This window comes from Lepidothrix coronata, unplaced genomic scaffold, assembly GCF_001604755.1.
Source record: "Lepidothrix coronata isolate B3197 unplaced genomic scaffold, Lepidothrix_coronata-1.0 Scaffold5, whole genome shotgun sequence".
Taxonomy (NCBI): Eukaryota; Metazoa; Chordata; class Aves; order Passeriformes; family Pipridae; genus Lepidothrix; species Lepidothrix coronata.
In genome coordinates this window covers 5051814-5072062 of record NW_016690185.1, presented here as the reverse complement: position 1 = coordinate 5072062, position 20249 = coordinate 5051814, and the positions used below count along the sequence as shown (strand labels likewise).

The 20249-nt window shown below is 37.8% G+C and overlaps 1 protein-coding gene across 1 annotated transcript in view; it reads right to left on the bottom strand.

The window, feature by feature from the left end:
* Positions 1-6222: 6222 nt before the first annotated feature.
* The window catches only part of RFX6 (regulatory factor X6), a 34179-nt gene continuing 20152 nt past the window's right edge, over positions 6223-20249 (bottom strand). Inside the window, exons 8-19 of the mRNA XM_017827382.1 lie at positions 19905-19982; positions 19698-19811; positions 17586-17635; positions 17025-17184; positions 15472-15616; positions 14166-14275; positions 12032-12149; positions 10838-10960; positions 9279-9488; positions 8252-8761; positions 7134-7352; positions 6223-6389 (exon numbers count right to left, since the gene is read on the bottom strand). Of these exons, the coding sequence (XP_017682871.1) occupies positions 6223-6389; positions 7134-7352; positions 8252-8761; positions 9279-9488; positions 10838-10960; positions 12032-12149; positions 14166-14275; positions 15472-15616; positions 17025-17184; positions 17586-17635; positions 19698-19811; positions 19905-19982 (2004 nt within the window). The remainder of the gene's footprint in view (positions 6390-7133; positions 7353-8251; positions 8762-9278; positions 9489-10837; positions 10961-12031; positions 12150-14165; positions 14276-15471; positions 15617-17024; positions 17185-17585; positions 17636-19697; positions 19812-19904; positions 19983-20249) is intronic.

Genomic DNA, 20249 nt, shown 5'->3' with positions numbered 1-20249 from the left:
CTGGACATCATCCAGTTTCATCATAGAGACTATGTCCAGTTCAATCTGGTCTGCTATGTGACTAGCATTTCTTGAAGGTTAATGTTAACTCTTACGAATTGCATTGTTGCAGGACTACTGCCAGCCGGGCGCTGGGGGTCACAGAGTAATCCAAGCAGGTGCACAAACATGTCACCCTGACCTTGCAGACTGCACCGAGACTTTCAGGGTCAACAGCCAGGAAGGGACTTAAAGTTTGTCATGTATTAACTGCGTAACAACTGCATGTCCTCTTGCCAACCACACTTCTCAACCTCAACCGAGGCGTTTAGGATCCTCACAGGATACGTGGAGTGGCTCATGGAAATCATGTGAGCCACAACTCTAAGAATCTGTAAAAGCAGCAAGGGCTAAGGGAAGGGACTGCTGAGCTAAAGCAGTCCTAAGGGACACCCACCTGCCAAATTCTACTTTGCCTGGAGATGGACGACAAAGGGACAAATTTCCAGCCATAAGTAATTCAGTTTCGCATGGGTCTGAGCTGTCCAGGACTCAGGGGAATCTCACTTATCAGTGATAGATAGCTTTTAATGCTGGCAGAAGTAACCTGAACCTTGTTCCCAGCTCTTTGGAGAGAGCAGGAGCTCTGGAAGGCTCCTTTTGAAAGACTGTGAAAGGATGGGGATCACATCGCTGATGTAGAGTAGATGTGGACCCTGGAGTGGACAAAATATTGATTTTTTCACTATTTATCTGCAAAGGGAACAACTTGGCTAGAGGCTGAAGCCAGAGTATACTTTACAGGATTGAATGTAAAGTCAGGAAATAAAGATCACTCTGCAAAGCAGGGGAACAAACAAAGCTGACTATATAAGTATGTCTTCAGTTTCTTCTGATAGCACCATTCTACTACATGTAAACTTTGGAGCAGGACCTTCTACAATTCTTGAAACATTACCCATATGAGGTAGTTTGGGCTAGGCCTTCCTTGGTGACCAGTTTGTAGCCAAGGAAGGGTCCAGATTTACCCAGTATTCTCTATGATTTTTACGTAAGCCAGGCTATAAGAAGAAAGGAGGAGAGGCCTTCGCTCTCTTTCCTTCCGGTGGCTTGGAGGTGCAGGTTCCCTGCTGTTGAGTCTGTCATGTTGGGGAGCGAGGTCTGGTGGGGCCTTGTCGACCTTGGGAGACAGAGGTTGCTGGCGATTGTTCCAGAGCGACTCTCGGTTGTCCCAAGGAGAGTAGTGAGATATTTCTTTGCTAACTCTTTTAGTTGCTAGATACTGGGCTACCAATTGGGATATATATATATATATTTTTTATTTTGGTTTTGTTCTTTTTCCCTTCCCCCTTCCCGTTCCCTTGTGAAATTGTATATATATTTCAATTGTATAGAACTGTAACATAAGTGTAAATATATATATATATATTACTTTAGCTGTCTCTCTCTCTTTTCGGGTTTTCTTGATTGTTTTTATTCCTCTTCTCCCTGAAGTTTGGGGGGGGGGAAGGGGACTTCTTGTGGTAAGGTTTGGAGACTTGACAGGGAGCCAGCTTCAAACCATATCACCATATTATCAATTATACAATGCGTATTTTGGTAGTTTCAGGTATGGAACTGAGAGAGAACTGTTACATCTAGGGCAGGAAAGGTGTTTCATCAGATCTTTCTCAGGAGCCAGAAGCTGGGTAACTGCTCCCTTAAACATGTCTGGGAGTTTGGCCATGTGACCTCTAAAATGAAAGTACTTACCACGAACTGAAAGTTGGAGACTGTCAAAAATTAACAGCTGCTGTGGACTGGGTGTGCAGGAACATAGATCCAGTACATCAGTCAGTGGATGGCACACCTACCTAGGAAAAAATGTCTAGAGTCAAGGGAAAGATGCTGTTAGAGAATTCAGTACATTTGGGCCAGTTTTTAAAAGCCGATCATAACTTAAAGAGGAAGCTTGGTAAAAACCATAATAGAGAGAAAGGAAGGGTTATTTATTGTCCACCTCTGTATTACATACAGTTTCTATTTTTCCTGTAATGGGGATTTTCTAAAACATGTAATTTTTACTAAATTTAGAGTGATCTCTGTATCTTGGTGCAAAACAGGTGACTAGTCAATAAAGTCTGAGCAAAACTGAATTATATGGGAAAATTAAATATGACAGGAGTCAAAAAGGCATATAGTACTCTAAATGTACAATTTCACTGTATGTTTCTTTCTACTGTAGCAACCAGGGCACAAGGGCAGTACGAACATGTGGCCCTTTATTTGATCAAGGATAATAATCAACTAAACCAAAAGGAAGGGAAGTAGATTTTCCTAGTTCAGCTGCTAATATAATCTTTTATGTGTTCCCAGTTGTGTAACCATTACTCTGTGCAGCATTGTAACATAAACCCATTGTTAAATGGGAAAAAACTGTGTAAATAACAAAGAATCCAAATGTAGAGAAATGGTATTTGGTGTCACTTATTGTGCAATGAGCACAATATTTTGCCTCCCCTATTTCAGTTCCCAGCCCTGCTTTTGTCCTGTTTTGTCTGGTTATGCCTTCATTGGCAGGCTCAAGTCCTTGTAAGAAGGGATTCTGCTGAGCCTGGTAGTTGCTGCAAATGTCTGATGACCATGGAAGCAGCATAGTTTTTAGTAGGATCTCCTGCTTTCCCGATCTTTCACCATCCCAGTAATGCTGATTACTTGAGGTCTAATCATTAGCAATGACGCAGCATCTCTCTAGAGGATACAAATCCAGCAGTCCTTCCACTAAAGATATCTTCTCATCTTTGGTTGTGCAAGATACGTCTCTTTTCCATCAGAGAAGTTTCAGCTAATGGCTAATTAGACATGCATTGATCCCGGCTGACACAACTACTGACCTAGTCCTAGTCTTTTATTTCAACCCTTAGCTGAAGATAATGACTATATCAGTGAACTCTTATTAATTTCAATAATAAGCATAGATACATTAAGGTCTTAAATCCATAATTAGTTCAGATTCATTGCTTCACGTTGGCTTGAACCTCAGCCATAACTTCAGATTCCAGAAATGCCAGCATCAGAAGATTGATAATGTGGCCTCCATCACCTAAAACTTTAAATTAGTTTCACTCATTTCTTCTAGACCTGGCTTTAACCTAAATGGCTAATCTTCTTTAATTTCCAAATGTAAATTTCAAATCAATTGGAAGTCTACTCTTAAGACCAGACCTTGAAGGAATCATACCTAGATCATCTGGTCTGACAGTAAGTTTTGTATAAGCTCAACAATCCCTGCTAAATGCAGAAACAACTCACTTTTACCTGCTCCTGCCCAAGTAAATCTTAATTATAATTCTGACTACAACAGTAATCTATATTGTTCTCCCTGCATTCTGTTTTATCTAGAACTAAACATCGTTTGTGGATCCCTCTAAGCAGCAGCAGTAAGTCAAGCTTGATGGCCAATTCTAATTCTACTATTGTCTCATGGTTCCAGCTTCATGTTGACCCAGCTCCTGAAGTTAACTCTAATGCCAAAGCTAACTCAGGTTTAAGCTCCATCTTGAGTACACCACTAAGAAGAAAGTAAAGAATTTCCGTGAATTAACTACATTAAGTTAAACACACCGTGCAGACCCTTCTGGCAAGAGCCGTAAGCCAAACTCAGGTATTGTGCAGGCTCATCCAGCACAGTAGCCTGAATCCAGACACAATAATACACAGGTTTTAGGAGTTATTTCACTGTGTTTTCACTACACATTTAAAGGTAAAGGCCAACTTTTTCACTAATTTTGAGTTTGGAGTAATATTCCTATGGTCCTACTTACCTTCAGGGTCAAAGAACTGCACTTCTCTTGCAGCACAGATTCTGTGCTGCTAGGCATGGGCTCAAGGCACACGAGTAATTGTTTTTTCTCCAATATTGCTTCGTCTTGGTCGATATAATTTGTATTAGAATCATTTTTACTTTAGAAGTGGAAGCTGATTTGACCCATTCATGCATCTCTTTTGCCTTTCCTAGAACCAGTTCAAATTCATTAATATCAATAAATAGATCAAAAGGATTTAATTTTTCATCTAACTTTCTCAGAAAAAAAAAGCAAACCACCTTTTTTTTCCCCCTTAGGCAATATTCATTTGACACTGATTGTACTCAATCAGTGGGAAAAAAAAAAAAAAAACACGAAAAAACCCAAAAAGCCCCAATGCAAAATGTCTCACATGAAAAAAGAAAATGACTGGAAATTGTGCATATAAAACCCGTATGAGAAATTAGGTATCATGAACAGTTCCTTTTATGTAGGGCCTAACAGACTAAGACCCTGTCTGCTAGTGATTGCCTACCTCCTCTAAATTCTACATATTGCTCTCACATACATTCAACAGTCTGGAAGCTTAAAGTGATTATTTGTGCCATGCCACTTGTCAGCAGAGGGAACCAAGCACTTCAGGATACTGACATACCCCTTGTCCTAGTGGCATATTCCTTACCTTTGCACTCCCCTTCCCCATCTTATCTCACTTGGAATGGGAGGGATCTCCTCTCCTGTCAGGGACTATAGGGGTGACCTGCATAGATAGAGGACCTTTTATAGGACTCATTTTAGAAGAAAATATATCATGTTCTGAACAGTCATGAAGAAAGAACTCTTTTGCGCTACTTACTTCACTTGCTACAAAGCCTTGTCTAATAAATATTTTTTTTTAATAGTCTGTGTTACCACTACAAGTCATTGTGAATTTTTATAGAAACCAAAACTTTCTTACACCATTATGGCATTTTTGGTCACAGCATAAGTCTTCATCCTGGACTAGGAAGCAATTGAGTTGAAGCAATTCAGTTGAATTACTGAACAATGGTGTCTCGTTTCTACATAAATTTTTTCATATCAGGAATTATGCATGAGCTAGCCCAGGCAAAGTTTTTTATTACTTTTCTGCTGCAGTCAGGCTTCTCATGATAGAAAATACTAAAGGAAGTTATACAGAATTAGAAAGAAAGTATCATCCATTTACTTCCACCAAAAAATGCCTTACTCTCCAATTCCACAATATTCAGCATATATTCAATGCGCTGAATGGGAATATGGACATCAAATACCCTCAGAAGACTGGATTTAAATCCAAAACTGAATCTGCTGTTGGGACAACCAGATTAAAAAGTCAGACCTGTTATTTCATGAATGTGTAGCAAGAGGTTTGTTTTGTGAGTGCGTTCTCTGTCCTCTGTAATACCATTAACGAATATTCTTAACCTGGCTTCTCCAGCCACATACATAAATGCATGCATGGCACTTGTAAAATATGTTTTTATTAAAATAGCTATCTAAAGGGTTGCAATATTTTTTAATAAATTTTATTACTTTTGTTTTCAGTTTATACAGTTGCATTAAACCCATGAAAATTGATGAACATATTTTTGTGGATTTCCATCAGCAGAAATTTTCGGCTCATACCACAGGTAGTTCTGAAATCCCACGACATTTGGTGGCATAGTTTTATTTCCTTCAGTTATTCAACTACAGTAGCAGGCTACTGAAATTAGTTAGCTTATGATATTTGAGTGTTTTGTTGGTTTTATTTTAAGAGAAAGAGAAATAAAATACCCATAATAAATTTTATTTATTTCCTGAGGACTTTCACGTACACAAGTAGGCACTAAACATTTGAAATAGACTTTCCAGAGCACAACAGTAAAAAACTTAAGAATTTGGCTTAGTTTCATTTAAAACTGTAAAAATTGACCTTGTAAACATTTCCATAGGAGGTAGGATACATACATTTGACAGGCTGTCAAATATGAGATAGTAAACAGTTACTCTGTGGTCCTAATAAATAATGAGCAACACAGGCATTAAATAAACCTTTTTATAAAAAAAAAACAAAACAAAACAAAAAAACAACAAAAAAGGAAAGAAAATATATAAGTGAAAGACTAAAATAACATTTTTAATAAATTAGGAATAGATGCAATAATTTCTTTACAACTTAGTCTTGTTTGCAAGAATCAGTGGCTCTTTCTGCTTACCCTAAATTTCTGACTGAAAAGCTGTAATGGTGAGAACAATCCTGAGAGATTCACAAGCAGGACCCAATCTAAATATAGCTATTTTTTTATGTGTGGATGTCTGCTAATATCACTAAAATGGCTCCTCTAACACCTATATGTAATACTTTTATATTCCACCAACTTGAAAGGCATTGTCTTCATAGCTTTAATGTCTGGAGTTGGAAATTAAGCTTAAGGCACTGACATGTTTCTCCCAGTTAGGTTCCTCCAGCAGCTGCTCCCATGAAGACAGTGTTGATTGGTGGTAACGATGACACCATATCTCTGCTTGGTGGGCCATGGACCTCCAGATTTTCCTGAGAAGGGAACGGACCAGGTGTTCCATACATACATTGTGAAGAAGATGTGGTTTGTAAGTTTGAAGCTGTGGTGAAAAAAAATTTACCATCATTGCAAGTTTTCAGTCTATTGAATTTAACAGAAATTACAATTAATTTTCATTTGATGGAACCTCTTTTCTACCAGGCACATCATCTGAAGGATGGAAATTTCTGATCTCCTGTGCAAGGTTAACAGGTAAGTAGCGGGAAGATATAATCTTGTGGAGAAACAAACAGTGCCCTAGTTTATATCTTCCATGCAACCCTTTTTGGAATGTGAGATCAAACTCAGCTGCCATTTGTATAAGGCATATACCAAAACAAACCCTTTGCAGTCAGGTATTTATGCCTAAAAGTCACTGTCAGTGGGAGCTTTGCCTAACACACTCAGTTGTTGAAGCACAGGATGGGGACTATACCACAGGAAGTATATACCTAGACACCTCTGACCCAGGGTTCATTTGATCTGTTTGACAGTGAGGATCATTAAGAGACCTTAGAAAAGCCCAGTCTGTTATTAGTTCACTTAATAGTTAGAAACTGTTTTCTAAACCAGATTTTTCTGCAATTCAGGCCGGTCATTCCACTCCTCATGGACAGTGGATCATAGACCTCCTTATGGGACCAAAGAGTTATTAAACCAATTGTCCTGCAATTTTAAGGAAAACACATCTTATGATAAATCTGAAGTACTGAGTTATTTCATCTCTATATTGCATTTTATATCTCAACACTTGCTAGGATGCTATAAAGTTCATAGCTGTTCCTCAGTTGTTGGCTATACTTACGCATAGGAGTCCGGCAGACAATTGATGGTGAGGACTCTGTGTAGTATGAGCCCGTTTGTTTTCTTCCACTGTCATCCAAGATATTCAGTGGATCATGTATATCACTGTACGATGGCAGTGATCGAATGCTGCTTACACTGCTTATTACAGAAACATGCTGATCCACCATTGTTCCAAGTCTATGAGATTCTGAATAATTTATGCTGTTTCCATAATATCCTATTGAAAGAAGATTGAAAAAAAGATGAGTGAAACTACTGAGTAGGTAAGGAGCCAGTGATAACCTTGGACAAAAAGTACTTGAGAATAAGATTATTTATGTACACATACAGCCTAGTAACATTAGAAACATGTGCAATGATTGACCCAAAATAGAGGTGGTAACAAGGAAACAAAAAGATGTTAAGGGTTCAGTCATGCCTTCAGCACAGAAAATTGCCCTTCCCTTCTAAATTCAGAATCAAACATAGCCTGCAATGGTGGCTGTAAGAGACACCATGGGGAGCCCTATCCATAGTTCAGTGCTCCCTTTTGAAGCTCAGAGCCAAGGAAGGTATACATGGAAAGAAAATCTCCAGGGTAATGCGGACTTACTGCATATACAAATCCACATAAAAGTAACGTTTCCACTGTGTCTTTCCTCCAGCAGAGGGAGATGGAGGGCCAAAGTCTTAAACTATTGTTAATGCACATTTTTATACTTTGTTTCATCATCCTGACCCTGTGACTAGAATGGTCCATTACGCTGATCCCAGAGGTAAACTATCTTGCGTCTGCTCTGTTTCATAGTAGGTGTTTGGGGGGCTTTTCAAGAGATCATTAAACGACAACGCCATGCTGCTTTTGCGTCCTTTGTGCAAGACGTGGTGATGGTACAAAAGGAAGATTAGCATAGGTCAGCAGATGCATTTGAGGTCAAATTAGGATTCAACAGAGGAAAATAAATCCTTAAGTAGATTATTAAGCTGCTTTGCACCTCTGTGTGTCATCAGAGAAGTGGAAAACAGGAATGTATAAATAAGAGTTGAAATGCATCTTTCATAGAAAAGTGGAGAAAAAGCATTTTACTCCATCAAGGAAATAGAAACAGAAGGGAAAAAGAAAATATATATTAATACCATTGGAAGCATTAGCAGGATATGCTGCTCCTGGACATGTAGGCACTGAGTTGTTCAAGAAATTGAAACTCCCAGTATTCAGAAACTGCATACTGTGTGTGTCCTGAGACACGTTTGAGGGACCATAGCTGGAAGGGGATCTGGCATTGTATGGAGACACAGCACAACTGTTGCTGAAGTAGTCTCTGGAGAACTGCTGTTCACTGAAGGCATTGAATCGGCTGTGCTCTGCTCTGTGGTCGTAAGCTCCTGAAGTGGAATGGGCTTGTGTTCTGAACATAGCCTGGTAATTGGAATTGTTTCCGTAGTAATTCTGATTAGTTTGTGACAAAGTCTGATAAAGCGGTTCTGAGTAAGAAGAGCACTGTGAATGTGTCGATAACACGGGGCCTACACTTGGAGGTCTCACAGCCATTGGCCCCTGGTTGATAACACTTCCTCGGCTGACCATGGCTGGTGAAATAGGTGGAGTCATGAGGTGGCCAGTGCTTTGAGACAGCTCCATTTGATCTGGAATAAATAAACATTAGCCATGATTAGCACCCATACTGCAGTACTGCTGTTAAGGCACTAACCCTCTAGCAAAGTGTACATTACTATTTGAAACTTTTACAAAAGATATACATTAGCCCCCACCTATACAACTCATAGCTTTTAATCCTTGGCTACAGGCTATAAAGCTTCCCCCTTTCATTCTCCAGCTTGGAGACGCTACATTCAGTGGGAAACTCCAGCAGTTACAATCCTCTTGTGCTCCAGATGTTACTGTTCATTTTCTCCTCATAAGAAGCTCACCAAGCCAAGAGGTATAAGATAGTTTACCACTTTTCCAAGAGGAACTATTACTGGCAGGGTAATTACAATTGCTGGCTTCTGTAAATCACAGAAGGTGAGCTCATGAAATGTTGTTTATAAGAGGTCTTTATAAATGCATGTGGTCATTGCCCCTTCTACAGCAACATGTTACTGTGAACTGAAAGACTAACAAGCAAATTGGGAAGGAGAAGCTGGAAGAGTTAATACATACCTGTCAGCTGCATGTTCTCGCTGTCTCCAGTGGTGAAGGAGTTCAGACCAGAAGGTATGCTGCTGGGCTGGCTAGCCGACAAGGACACATAGGTTTGCTCTGCTAGACACTCATTCTTTACTGAAGTGTCACTGGGCAGAGGAGCAGCTTTGTTACGATTTGCTAGGAAGCAAGAGCTTGGTGATGCAGTGAAGGTGGCTTTGCTTGCATCTGAAGGAGTAAATCAAAGCTCCTGTTGGTTGTTATGTATGCTCATTGCACATAAATTTACTGCCCAATTTGTTTGTATCTTTGGTTGATTATTCTAAAACCCTGTGAAGTCTGCGTATTTTGCATGTAGGCAATGAATACAAATATTGCTCTAGTCTTGATCTTCCTGGTGAAAGTGTTGGTATCATTTTCCCTGACCACAGATCTATATCGCACAGTATCAGCTCTTTACTGAAGCTGTCGTAGTGAAGATATGAATCAGATTTATTCCCTTGAAGTAAATTTCAACAATGAAGCAAAGTAAATTGCACTAAGAGTGAATCAGGCTCAACACTTCATCCTAAAGAATTAACAATGGGAACTTTAGAATGCTCGAACTCTGTTCCATGTTGGTATCTAGAGAAAAGCATTTGTTACACTCAATAATTCTTTAGTTTTCTGCAGATTATTGATAAAGTCAGTTCTGTTATTCTGCAGTGGAAACCATGATTCTACCCTATGGTTTCCAGTATTTCACCTAAATACCCAAGGATAAGGCAACTGGCACATAGGACAGGTTTTTCTCTTGGAGGCTGAACTAAAAGAAGTGCAGCACCTACTGTCAGACAAAGACTATGCAAGTTTCTTTCAACAACGTGCAGATTTAGAGTTGATTGCTGGTGCTAATGTTAATAAAGAAAAATTCTGCAGAACTCAGTGAAGTTTCACTGGTTTTTTAAGGATTAACTTGGACCAGAACTTGATCCAAATCCATCTTCATTCTTTTGATAGCAAAGAACTTGGAGCATATAACTTCAAGTTGACTAACTTGGAAGAAGTCTGGTAGATAGAAAATGTTAAGGATACTGTTTTAAAATAATTTTATTTCTCTTTCACATAGTAGTACTTCATCCAGATGATAAACAGGGCTCCAAACTTTTGTTCCAACATTGCAGGGATATTTGCATTTTGGTAACATTTCATACATTCCCCATTCAAGATGTAATTACATATTTAGGCTTTGGAGAAAAACTGGATTAGGAATTCCTGCCCTTTCTGCTGCTTATACCTGTTTTCACATTTCAGCTCATGGCTCTTCGGATGTACCTACAAGTATATGTTGCTTTCAAGCAAATTTCAGTGATCCACTGTATTCACAGGCCCACAAAACATTATGAAGTGAACCATGCTGGGAAGGTGTGAATGAATTGCTGAGTGAATGGTCACAAACTTTTCAGGTGAATTTGACCATGTTGCATATAACTACAACTTCAGGAAAACAGAGTAAACTTGCTTCTGTTTAAAGTTAAACAAATACATCAATTTCTAAAAGTACAGAAGTATATGCAAAAGGACCAAGCTCTAGTTACCTAAATTCTTCATGTATTTGTCCAGTAGATTCTGGAGTTCTTGTTCTTTGTCATTGTTGAACTGTGTCTCCATGGCAAGCAGGATGTACTCATCTAGTAACATGCGGATCAAATGAAAAGAACCTTTTGGAAGAGAAAGAGAGAGAGTAGCTGAGTTATCTTTGTGACCATCTCTCTCTATTCTACAAGAAGCCAGGGAAACAAATAAATAATTGTGGACTTTAAATGACCTGGCAAGACCAACAAGGAATAGTGCCTAAATTCTAGCTCTAATCTCTCTTTGCACTGGCCCACCTGGCTCAATTGTTTACTGTCCTGTAGGCTATTTGACCACTAATTACATCAAAGAAAAATACTGATGAAAGTGAGACATGCTTTAGACTTGAAGAGGGCACACAGTGGAGTAGATAAGGCCGAAGTCTGCTAGAATGCCTCTGCTCTATTTCTGTTTGTCTTGTGCTAAATAACCAGACAATAACTGGTGAAGTCTTTGACCTTATTTCAAGGATATATCACATTAAAAAGCGTGTGTCCCTAACAGCCATTTCAAATACCCTCTGAATTTTAAATAACAATGTACCTATGACTAAATTTAGGAAATTATGTACTAGAGTTAGTTTCACTTGTTCTACCATCTACCATTTTATAAAAGATTCTTCCTGAATGTTCCCAAAAATGTAAACATTCCTAAAGATGGATGTGAGCCTTAAATTTTAAAAGCCAGAAACACTGTTGAATTGATAATCTGCTGATCCCAGAATTAAATGTGTGGTGACTGCCAAATTTCTTTTGCTTTTATTAAAACATATCATGCACAAATCTTCTACAAAACAGTAATTTTTTACCAAACTTGATCCACAAGTAAAACTAATAATTTAAATCTTCTGTGTCCTATACTGAGCTATGCAGTTACACTTCTATTGCCATATTAAAGCAAACAAAGCTTTTACCACTTAAATGACAAAGCAGTATCAAACAGCAATTAAAAATGTTTTAAAAATGAACATGTGACACAGGTCACCACCAAAATATTGCTAGCATTTAACATGAAATGTTAGTTTGAAAAACACATTACACAGCATTTGTGGCTTTGATCAAAGCATCTTTAGATTAGGACAGGTTCCTCTGTTCAGGAAAGCTGGTAAATACTGGCATATATGTACAAAATATGATTGTTTTTTAATGATCAGGTACCAAAACTTGATGCGTTGTTTAGGGTTAGATTATGCATCACTCGAGCACCAAAAAAGCTCCATTTCAGAAGGAAGTCTTGAGCTCTCTTCTTTAAAGACCTCCCATTTTGCTTGCTTGCCTGAAAGAAAATAGTAAAATACTGTTAAATATGGTAACCTGCTTTCTGCACACAGGAGAGAAGAACTCAATATGTTTGAGAGTTCAAGGAGTCCTTGACTCAGGCTAATGTGGCAGAGTGAATCAAGTTGCTTGATTGACAGTATCTTCTTAATGTGTGTCCTAATGTGGTAAAAAAGAGCAAGATTCTCCCTTTTCAGTGCAGAGCTCCTAGAATGTCAATGTTTTATGAACAAACTGCTTACTGCTTGGGCCTTGATATGCCCTGAAGGTACATAGATGACCTCATATTCTAGTACTAAAGGTGCCAAGTTGTTCTATAAATATAAGGCAGAAAGAAAGAAAGAAACCCCCCCTCCTTCTGGCACTATGTTATTCCACATAAAGAGGGAATAGAAATTAGTCCTTGTACTTCAATTTAGTCTGTATAATACTGGCCAGACTTTCTCTTACAGAATGGTATGTTTACTATCATGATGATTAAAGTGATGCTTTTAATATTGCTCATTTCATACTGTCACTTTGTTCTGGCAGTGATTTGTTCGTGTAGAAACATATGCCCTGTTACTTTCTCAAACACCAAGCAGAAAGAAGTTGTTGTGCGAGTTTGACAGTAGCCACATTTTAGCATGAACAGAAGGCAGACAGCAATGGAAGGATTGCATGTTCTGTCAATTATTAGCTTCTGCTTAGTTGACCTAGCTTCATATCAGAACTTGTTGGTATTTCTCCCCTTAACTACAGGAAAGCAATGGTAGTGACCTTACTTGTTAACTTTAATAATACAGAAGCACACAGATGCTGAATGGAAAAGTGCTTCACCTTTTCTGCCTGACTTGTTTTATCAGAAATTTTCTTCTGAAATTGTGGAATGAATTTTAGACCATAATCATTCAGTTCTAAAATAAATTGAGATTGCTCAGCTTCAGTGGGAGTTTTTTGACTAGGGACTTGTGTGTAGATAAGGACTTGCTTTGGCTATGCTGCCCTGAATCATCCAGAGCTCCTCATTGTGCTGTTCACTTATGTCAGCAAATGTTAGGAAACTCAGAATACTTTAAAAAGAAAGAAACTATCACTGTCTCCATTGAAATTTGGGAAAACAGGCAAAAAAAGGAAAAATGGCATGCCCATGGTTTTCCTGTACGTGGCAGTCACTCTTCTGCCAGCCGGTCAATGCTAACTGCACTGTCTCATCCTTTTACATCCACTCATATCAAAATGCCACCTAAAATGATGGATAAATTATTACATTTCCAGATAGAACAAATCTGATGAGGAGACCTGTGTTCAACTATTAGCAAGCAATGTGTAACATCTTATTCTGCTAGTTTACAGTTATTAGAGTCACAAATTGGTTAGATATCTCTTACTTGAGATATAACTCAGAACTCCTTTACTTTGTTCTGAGCTGTAGTATATTAATCCCTGTATAACTACATGCATATAAAATAGTTGTGATGATAATGCATCTTGAAAATTGGAGCCAGGCAGGGGAATCCCATCAAAACCATCAATTACTGTGTTCAGCACCTTACAATGCTACAAAACTGTATCTTTCATCCTGGTATGTAGAAATCCTTCTGGAAGTTGGCTACTTCCGAATCCACCTGCTGCAGTAACTTATATCACATACAGTACCAACCAAATGCCATGAAAGAAAGAATTACTTCTCTAAGGAATAACTTTTGCTCACCTTACTCACTGAGAAATACCTCTGTGATTCTGCATGCACACAGAATCTGGAAGGGTTTCTTTCATGTAAAGTTTATGAAAGTGTTGACTTTACTGTTTTAGTTACAGTATTTCTTAATTGGTCACACATACAAGATTGTTCAACAGGCTCAACATGATTAATTAGATCTAACAGCACTGGAATCTTTCACACTTCCCTGTTACAGCAAGGAGATGGGGTAGAGATGAGAATCCCATGTGGGAAACCAATAGAACTGGGTCTATGTAGGGAGTAAGGGGAGTAGGATTTGTTCTTGGGTCAGGCAGAACATTTGAAAGGTACCTTGATAACCCTTTGCTCAACCACAGTATCCAACCATTCAATAAATGATTCCACAGTGGCATTCTTCTTTAGAAGGTCCTTCAGTTCTTGGAACACTGTAATAGAGTCATCTACCATGTAAAAAGGAGAACATATCATTGCACACTATTCTGAACACAAGAAAAAGCCACTCACCAGCCATATGACAATATTGTAGCATGGAAAGGAAAAGCAAAGAATTAGAGCTATGAAGAAATAAGTAATTCCCCAGCAAAGCAAGCAGACACACATCCATCAGTCATATATACTTTAATTACTTAAGCAATATAATGACACGGGCTGTAAGACAATGAAGTTTTACAAGAAAATAAAACCAAAAGAAGATTATATTTTTCATTCCTTTTAAGATTCAACCTTGAAAACCTTTCTAATACTAAGTTTAATAGTAAAGTTTTATCTGTAATGTGGGAGATTTGTAGTGTCTTAAGTTTCCCTTAAATCTTACAAGTTTCTCACTATGTTATGCAGTTAACTTCCTCAATTCCCATTTTCAAAAAAGTGCCTGAATGACCAGTTATTTCTCTTCTCCTTTTCTTTTTTAACCAGTGTGAAAGAAGACAAAGAATAAAATAAAAAACAACTACACAAAAAGTAGAGAATGGGCAACTCAAAAATGTGAATAGGATTATGAACCATTAAAGAGAACAAACATTCATTATCAAAGTAATAATATTTAGAGGACAACACATTACTATTCCTTTCAGCTCTCTAAACTCTGATCAACATCACTCTTATGACAAAAGTTATCTTTTTAATGAAAAGGCTATATCTATTTTTCAACAACTGGTATGCATTTGAAAATTAACACCCTCAGAATTTATACTTTGCTCTGTTCTGTGTATGAAAATAGCTGCTGTACTAAAGAGAAAATCATTTATTTAAGATCAACTTGCATCAAAAAAACCCCTATTCATAAAAAAAAAATTAAAATATTCATTACTTTAAGCCATAATGACATGGAATTTTTGAGACATCTTTCAGGAATTGATCTGTGCTAATATCCACATTTAATTACATCAAAATTTCAAAAGAGATTTGGTTGCACTTAGCTACTGACATGTAAATTAATTTTTCAGCAACCATTTAAAGTCATCTAGCTGGGATGACTTCCCAGTACAAGCTTTCTTAAGCTACTGAAGTTAACAGTGTACTAGATTACAGAATGCAGTGTCTATGTGTGCCTTGTCTCAGTCAGTCCAAGTAAAATAGTATGGTATAGAATGAAATAGTGAATTATAATGATACAAATGTATCATCATGGACTTACATTCACTGTAGACCTCCCCATCAGAGTCTGTGCTCCCTGAGACTGCAAGGAGTGCCTGAGAACCAATACTATTCAAATCAACTTTTTCAATATCTGACACCATGGAATTCACCACATGCTGATCAAACAATGCTGGCCGAGCAATCTGCAAGAGAAAACAAGGTAAAATGTGGCTGTGGTTTAGCCACATCAGGCAGCTAAGCACCACATGGCCACTCAGTCACTCCCCACCCTGTCACGGAATGGGGGAGAGAATTGAAAAAGTAAGAAAGCTTGTGGGTTGAGGTAAAAACAGTTTAATAATTTTTAAAAAGAAAAAATAAAACCAATAACAATAATAAAAAAGTAAACAAACAAACAAAACCAGAGAAAAATACAGTCCAAGACAGACAAGTGATGCGAATGAAGACAACTGCTCATCAACTGACTGATGCCCAGTCAACTGCCCAAGCAGTGGTCCCCTGCCAAACTTCCCCCTAGTTTTATTGCTGATCATGATGCCATATGATATAGAAAGTCCCCATAGTTAGCTGGGACCAGCTGTCCCAGCTGTGTCCACTCCCACCAACCAGTGCACCTCCAACCTGCTCTCTGGCAGGGCAGTGTGAGAAGCCAAAAAGGCCTTGACTCTATGTAAACACTGCTCAGCAGTAGCTAAAACATCCCTGAAATATTGACAGTGTCCAGTACAAATCCAACATATAGACCCATACTAGCTACAATGAATAAAATTAACTGTATCCCAGCCAAAAGCAGGACAGACTCACACCTGGGGATCACCTTAAGTTTAATTTTACTAACATGGCTGCATTTTTTCACAGATCAGAAAAGATAATGTTTCCCTTTCATCAGACTTCTAATGCTCTTCTAATGTGCCTTCCTATCAGATCATCTTCACAGTATCACCCACGTGCTACTTTTGTCTTAATATTTGTGAAAGAGAAAACCAAGTCAGGATGAATATATGGTGCATTTATAGTCATTCATAAGGACAACCACCTCAAAGCCCAAGCTGTTAGCAGTGAGCAATGCTCAGAAGGCATTGTATCCTTCTGTATAATCTATAAAACCGTCACCTGGAGGTGATTCCTAGTTGCAGATACCTGCAGCTGGACAACACAGCCTTGGAGTCCCCAACTCCCTGTCACTCCCATGTTCCCTTTTTGCTCAAAACTCAAACAGAAATAAGCTCACTAAAGAACATCATGGACAAGACAGCAAACCTTTGCTAAGCAAGAAGATCATCTGAAATTTTCCAGTTTAGAACTAAACCAAATACACATGTATTCCACTTCATCATTTGATTGCCAAAAAATTGCAATGATGGCTGTTCATTATAACCATGGTCTTTGCTCTCTTTTCTACTACAAAAATTGGAAGTTTTGGTCAGATCTATTTATGGTCACTTCCTTCTTTCATGGTTAAAAGTACAAGATGTAAGTCTTCCATGGTTGAAGGTCAACTTTGAAAAAATAATCCATTATATCTCATGGCCAGAAAGCTACACTGAATATAACTAACAAATTTTTGATGTATAGTCTTAATCTGTTTACCTGTGCTAGGTGTAAGAATGACGTCTGTCGTTTCAGGGAGGAAACAAATCTTCTTGCAATAGGCAATTTCTTATCTGTCAGGTTTTCTGGTAGATTTTCTAAAGAGGAAACAACCCATTGTTCCCAGTTTTTCGCAAAATTCCTTATATCTGCCAGTAAACTATAAAAAAAAAAACAACAAAACATGGTTTAGAGAATCACCAATAAAAATTGTCTTGCATTAGTTTAAATATTTGGGTTTCAATCTATGACTAACTTATCTATGAATTACTCCTCAGGTATTACCGAAAGGAAACAGGAAATGACCAATCATTTAGCTAAAACTGAAAATATATTGATCTGTACCTCCTCAAGAAAAATTGTAAGCCAATTGGGACATTAAAATACTGTGTAATATTTTAAGGTTGTCCTATAGGTGTCCTCAGAGCTGACAGTATTTTGTCATACATACTCTACTGTTCTAAAAATGAGTATAAATACTGTGAGGATATAGAATTACTGCTATTTACTTGGAATATGCCTAAAAGCCAGAATGTATTGTGATTATTGTCAAATACCTACCTTTCTGGCATTTCTTGCATTGTTGCAGGGATGAGTACATCTGTAAGAACCTTCAAAAAGTTAACAGAAAATTATATCAGGCTTCCACTGGCCATTTATTCATTCATGCATTCATGTCTGTCATGCCTACTTAGATTGTAAAGTGATAAGTACAGAATTTTTTTACAGAATAAAGCCATTTAAGCTATTGGCCAGATATTTATATACCTAGATTTTTCCAGTCACTATTACATAGGAATATATGAGATATTTATATACTGATAGCTCCCATTCTTAATGTATGTCAGCATACCGGTAAAACAAGAAAAAAAACAAGACATCCTATCCCACATGTCCTCCAGTAGGGAAATCAGTAGAAGTGAGGTGCATATACACTTCGGCTTTTCTAGCATCACCAAGTCTCTGTAAAGCAGATACTCAAGCATCTCCCAAGTCTTTGAGTGCTGTTGACTCTTCTTTCTGCCAAACTGGACATGGCACTGAAAGCATTCAGAGTTCAGCCATAGTACCCTGTAGCTAAGTATGGTGTGGAACTCTTTTTGCAAAAAATGTGCCATCTGGCGTGGCCTTTGGGGAATGTTATTGTGGAGGGCAAAGTTGTTAGCCTATATCACAAAAATCTCTTTTCATTGTTAATGCAAATGTTTTGTTAACAATCCAATGTAATTCCTATTTCCTTTTGTCACTGTGCTGTCAAGAACATCTAACATGATTTTTAATAAGAAATAGTGAGAGACAAAGAAGAGGCACAATAGTAAATTTATGAACTTTTGAGAAACTGTCTTATTCAATTTATAATTTAATGCTCCTGTAGTGTTTCTTCTTCTGTCACATTAAATCTTTATCATGAATAAAGTTAATATTGAATCTATTGAGACAGCACATTTAGAGCAGGAAAGATCTCATAAATTCAAAGTACAATGTAATCACTACAAGTAAATGAGGCTTAATGGCTCATCTCCTGGGTAGTAATTATGATTCTCAATGCTAATTACCTTTACTTCCGTATGGTAACCAAAACACTTCTTCTTACTTCACAGATTGTTATGCTTCTAAGAAATACATATTTTCATCATTTCTGGATTTTCCCCCATATTTTTGGACAGTAAAGAATGACAGATTACAATAGGGCATCAGGGCTAAACAGCCCCAAGTCTCTTGCTTTGACAGGTTGGTGTTTACTATTATGCCAATAGTTATTTCTTCCCATCAATATGTGATATGAAATCTGTTAGAGAGACATCTGTATGACAGTCCTTTTCTATTTCTATGACATATCCTAGCAGAGGAGCTTAAAGTACTTTGCAGCTATTAAATAATGATCTGATCTGACTTTTGAAACGAAAAACTTAGGAAACTTTGGTGGCATTATTTATTTATTTATTTATTTATTTTTCCCCCAATGCACAATCATCTAATCCAGACCTTACAACACTCGTAAGTTTCACTTTGTTTCAACTATTTGTGTGATCATGCCATGAACTAGATCAAAGAACTCACATGGCTTAAAAGCTCTGCATACAAGTATTACTTAAAAATTTTTTTTGAACCCAAACCAGTTCACAGTGGAGCAGCTTTTCCGGTACATCTAACAGCACAGGAACAGATATGAAGTGCAGCAGGCAGGAGAGGCAGGAATATTTTAGCCCAGTATTGTTCCAACTTCATAATATGAAACCATGGCCTGACATAACCTGTGAGTAGCAGACTGGCATGTGGAATCACCTCATCCATGTGCCACAGCCTCTCTTTGCTGGTAGAAATTACAGTACTCTTTTAAGTGAAAACAAGGCTTCCATTTTCATCCAGGATTACCTTAGTCAGCCTTTTCAGTGAAGCACATGAACATTTCTTTTAGCTACATTCAAGCAAGTAGGTCAGGATTTCATTGTTAGTGTGCTACCTGTGGTTACACAGCGAGTGTGCAGCAGAGCTGAGACTGGAGTTCAGCTCTTACATGTGCCCATTTTATTTCTTTATTTCAATGATTCCCTTGCCAATTTACACAGCAGAGGTAGAAAGCAGTCATGGCATCCTGTTATTGTATGTTTTTACAGATACAAAAGCTGTAATGTGGTTGATATTATCCATGTAGCTAAATGCTTAACTTACCTTATATAGTATTGAGTCACAGACACAGAAGATGTCAATGATGATGGGATTTTCAAGCAGGGGAAGAAGATGATCAGGCATTCCTTGCCAAAAATGTAATAGGAAATGTTGAATCTAAAGGAATAGGAACCAGATTCATAGACATAAATAATGCTTTCTTGGTTCCCTGTGCATATATACCAAGAATATGTGTTCAAACAACCTTACCTCTTCAAAGTTCCCATTAATTGCATTGTCAAGGACACACTGACAGTGTGTTTTGTACATCATAATAAGAGTATCTACCTGTTTTGGAAGGAAGGAAGAAAGATAAAACTGAGTTTCTTAGCTCTCTCCTTTACCGCTATAGTGATCTAGGTTTCTGCTTTCTGTAGCTATTTAAACATACAATATAAACTATATTGCAATGCATATTCACAAGTAGGCAGTCTGTATATCCAGAAGTGATGAGGAGGGCACTCATCTCTAGTTTTATCAACATTTTTAAGTCATTATTAGTCAAGCATTATTTAAGTCAAGCATTTATGTTGTCAGAAATGTAGCATTTGAACA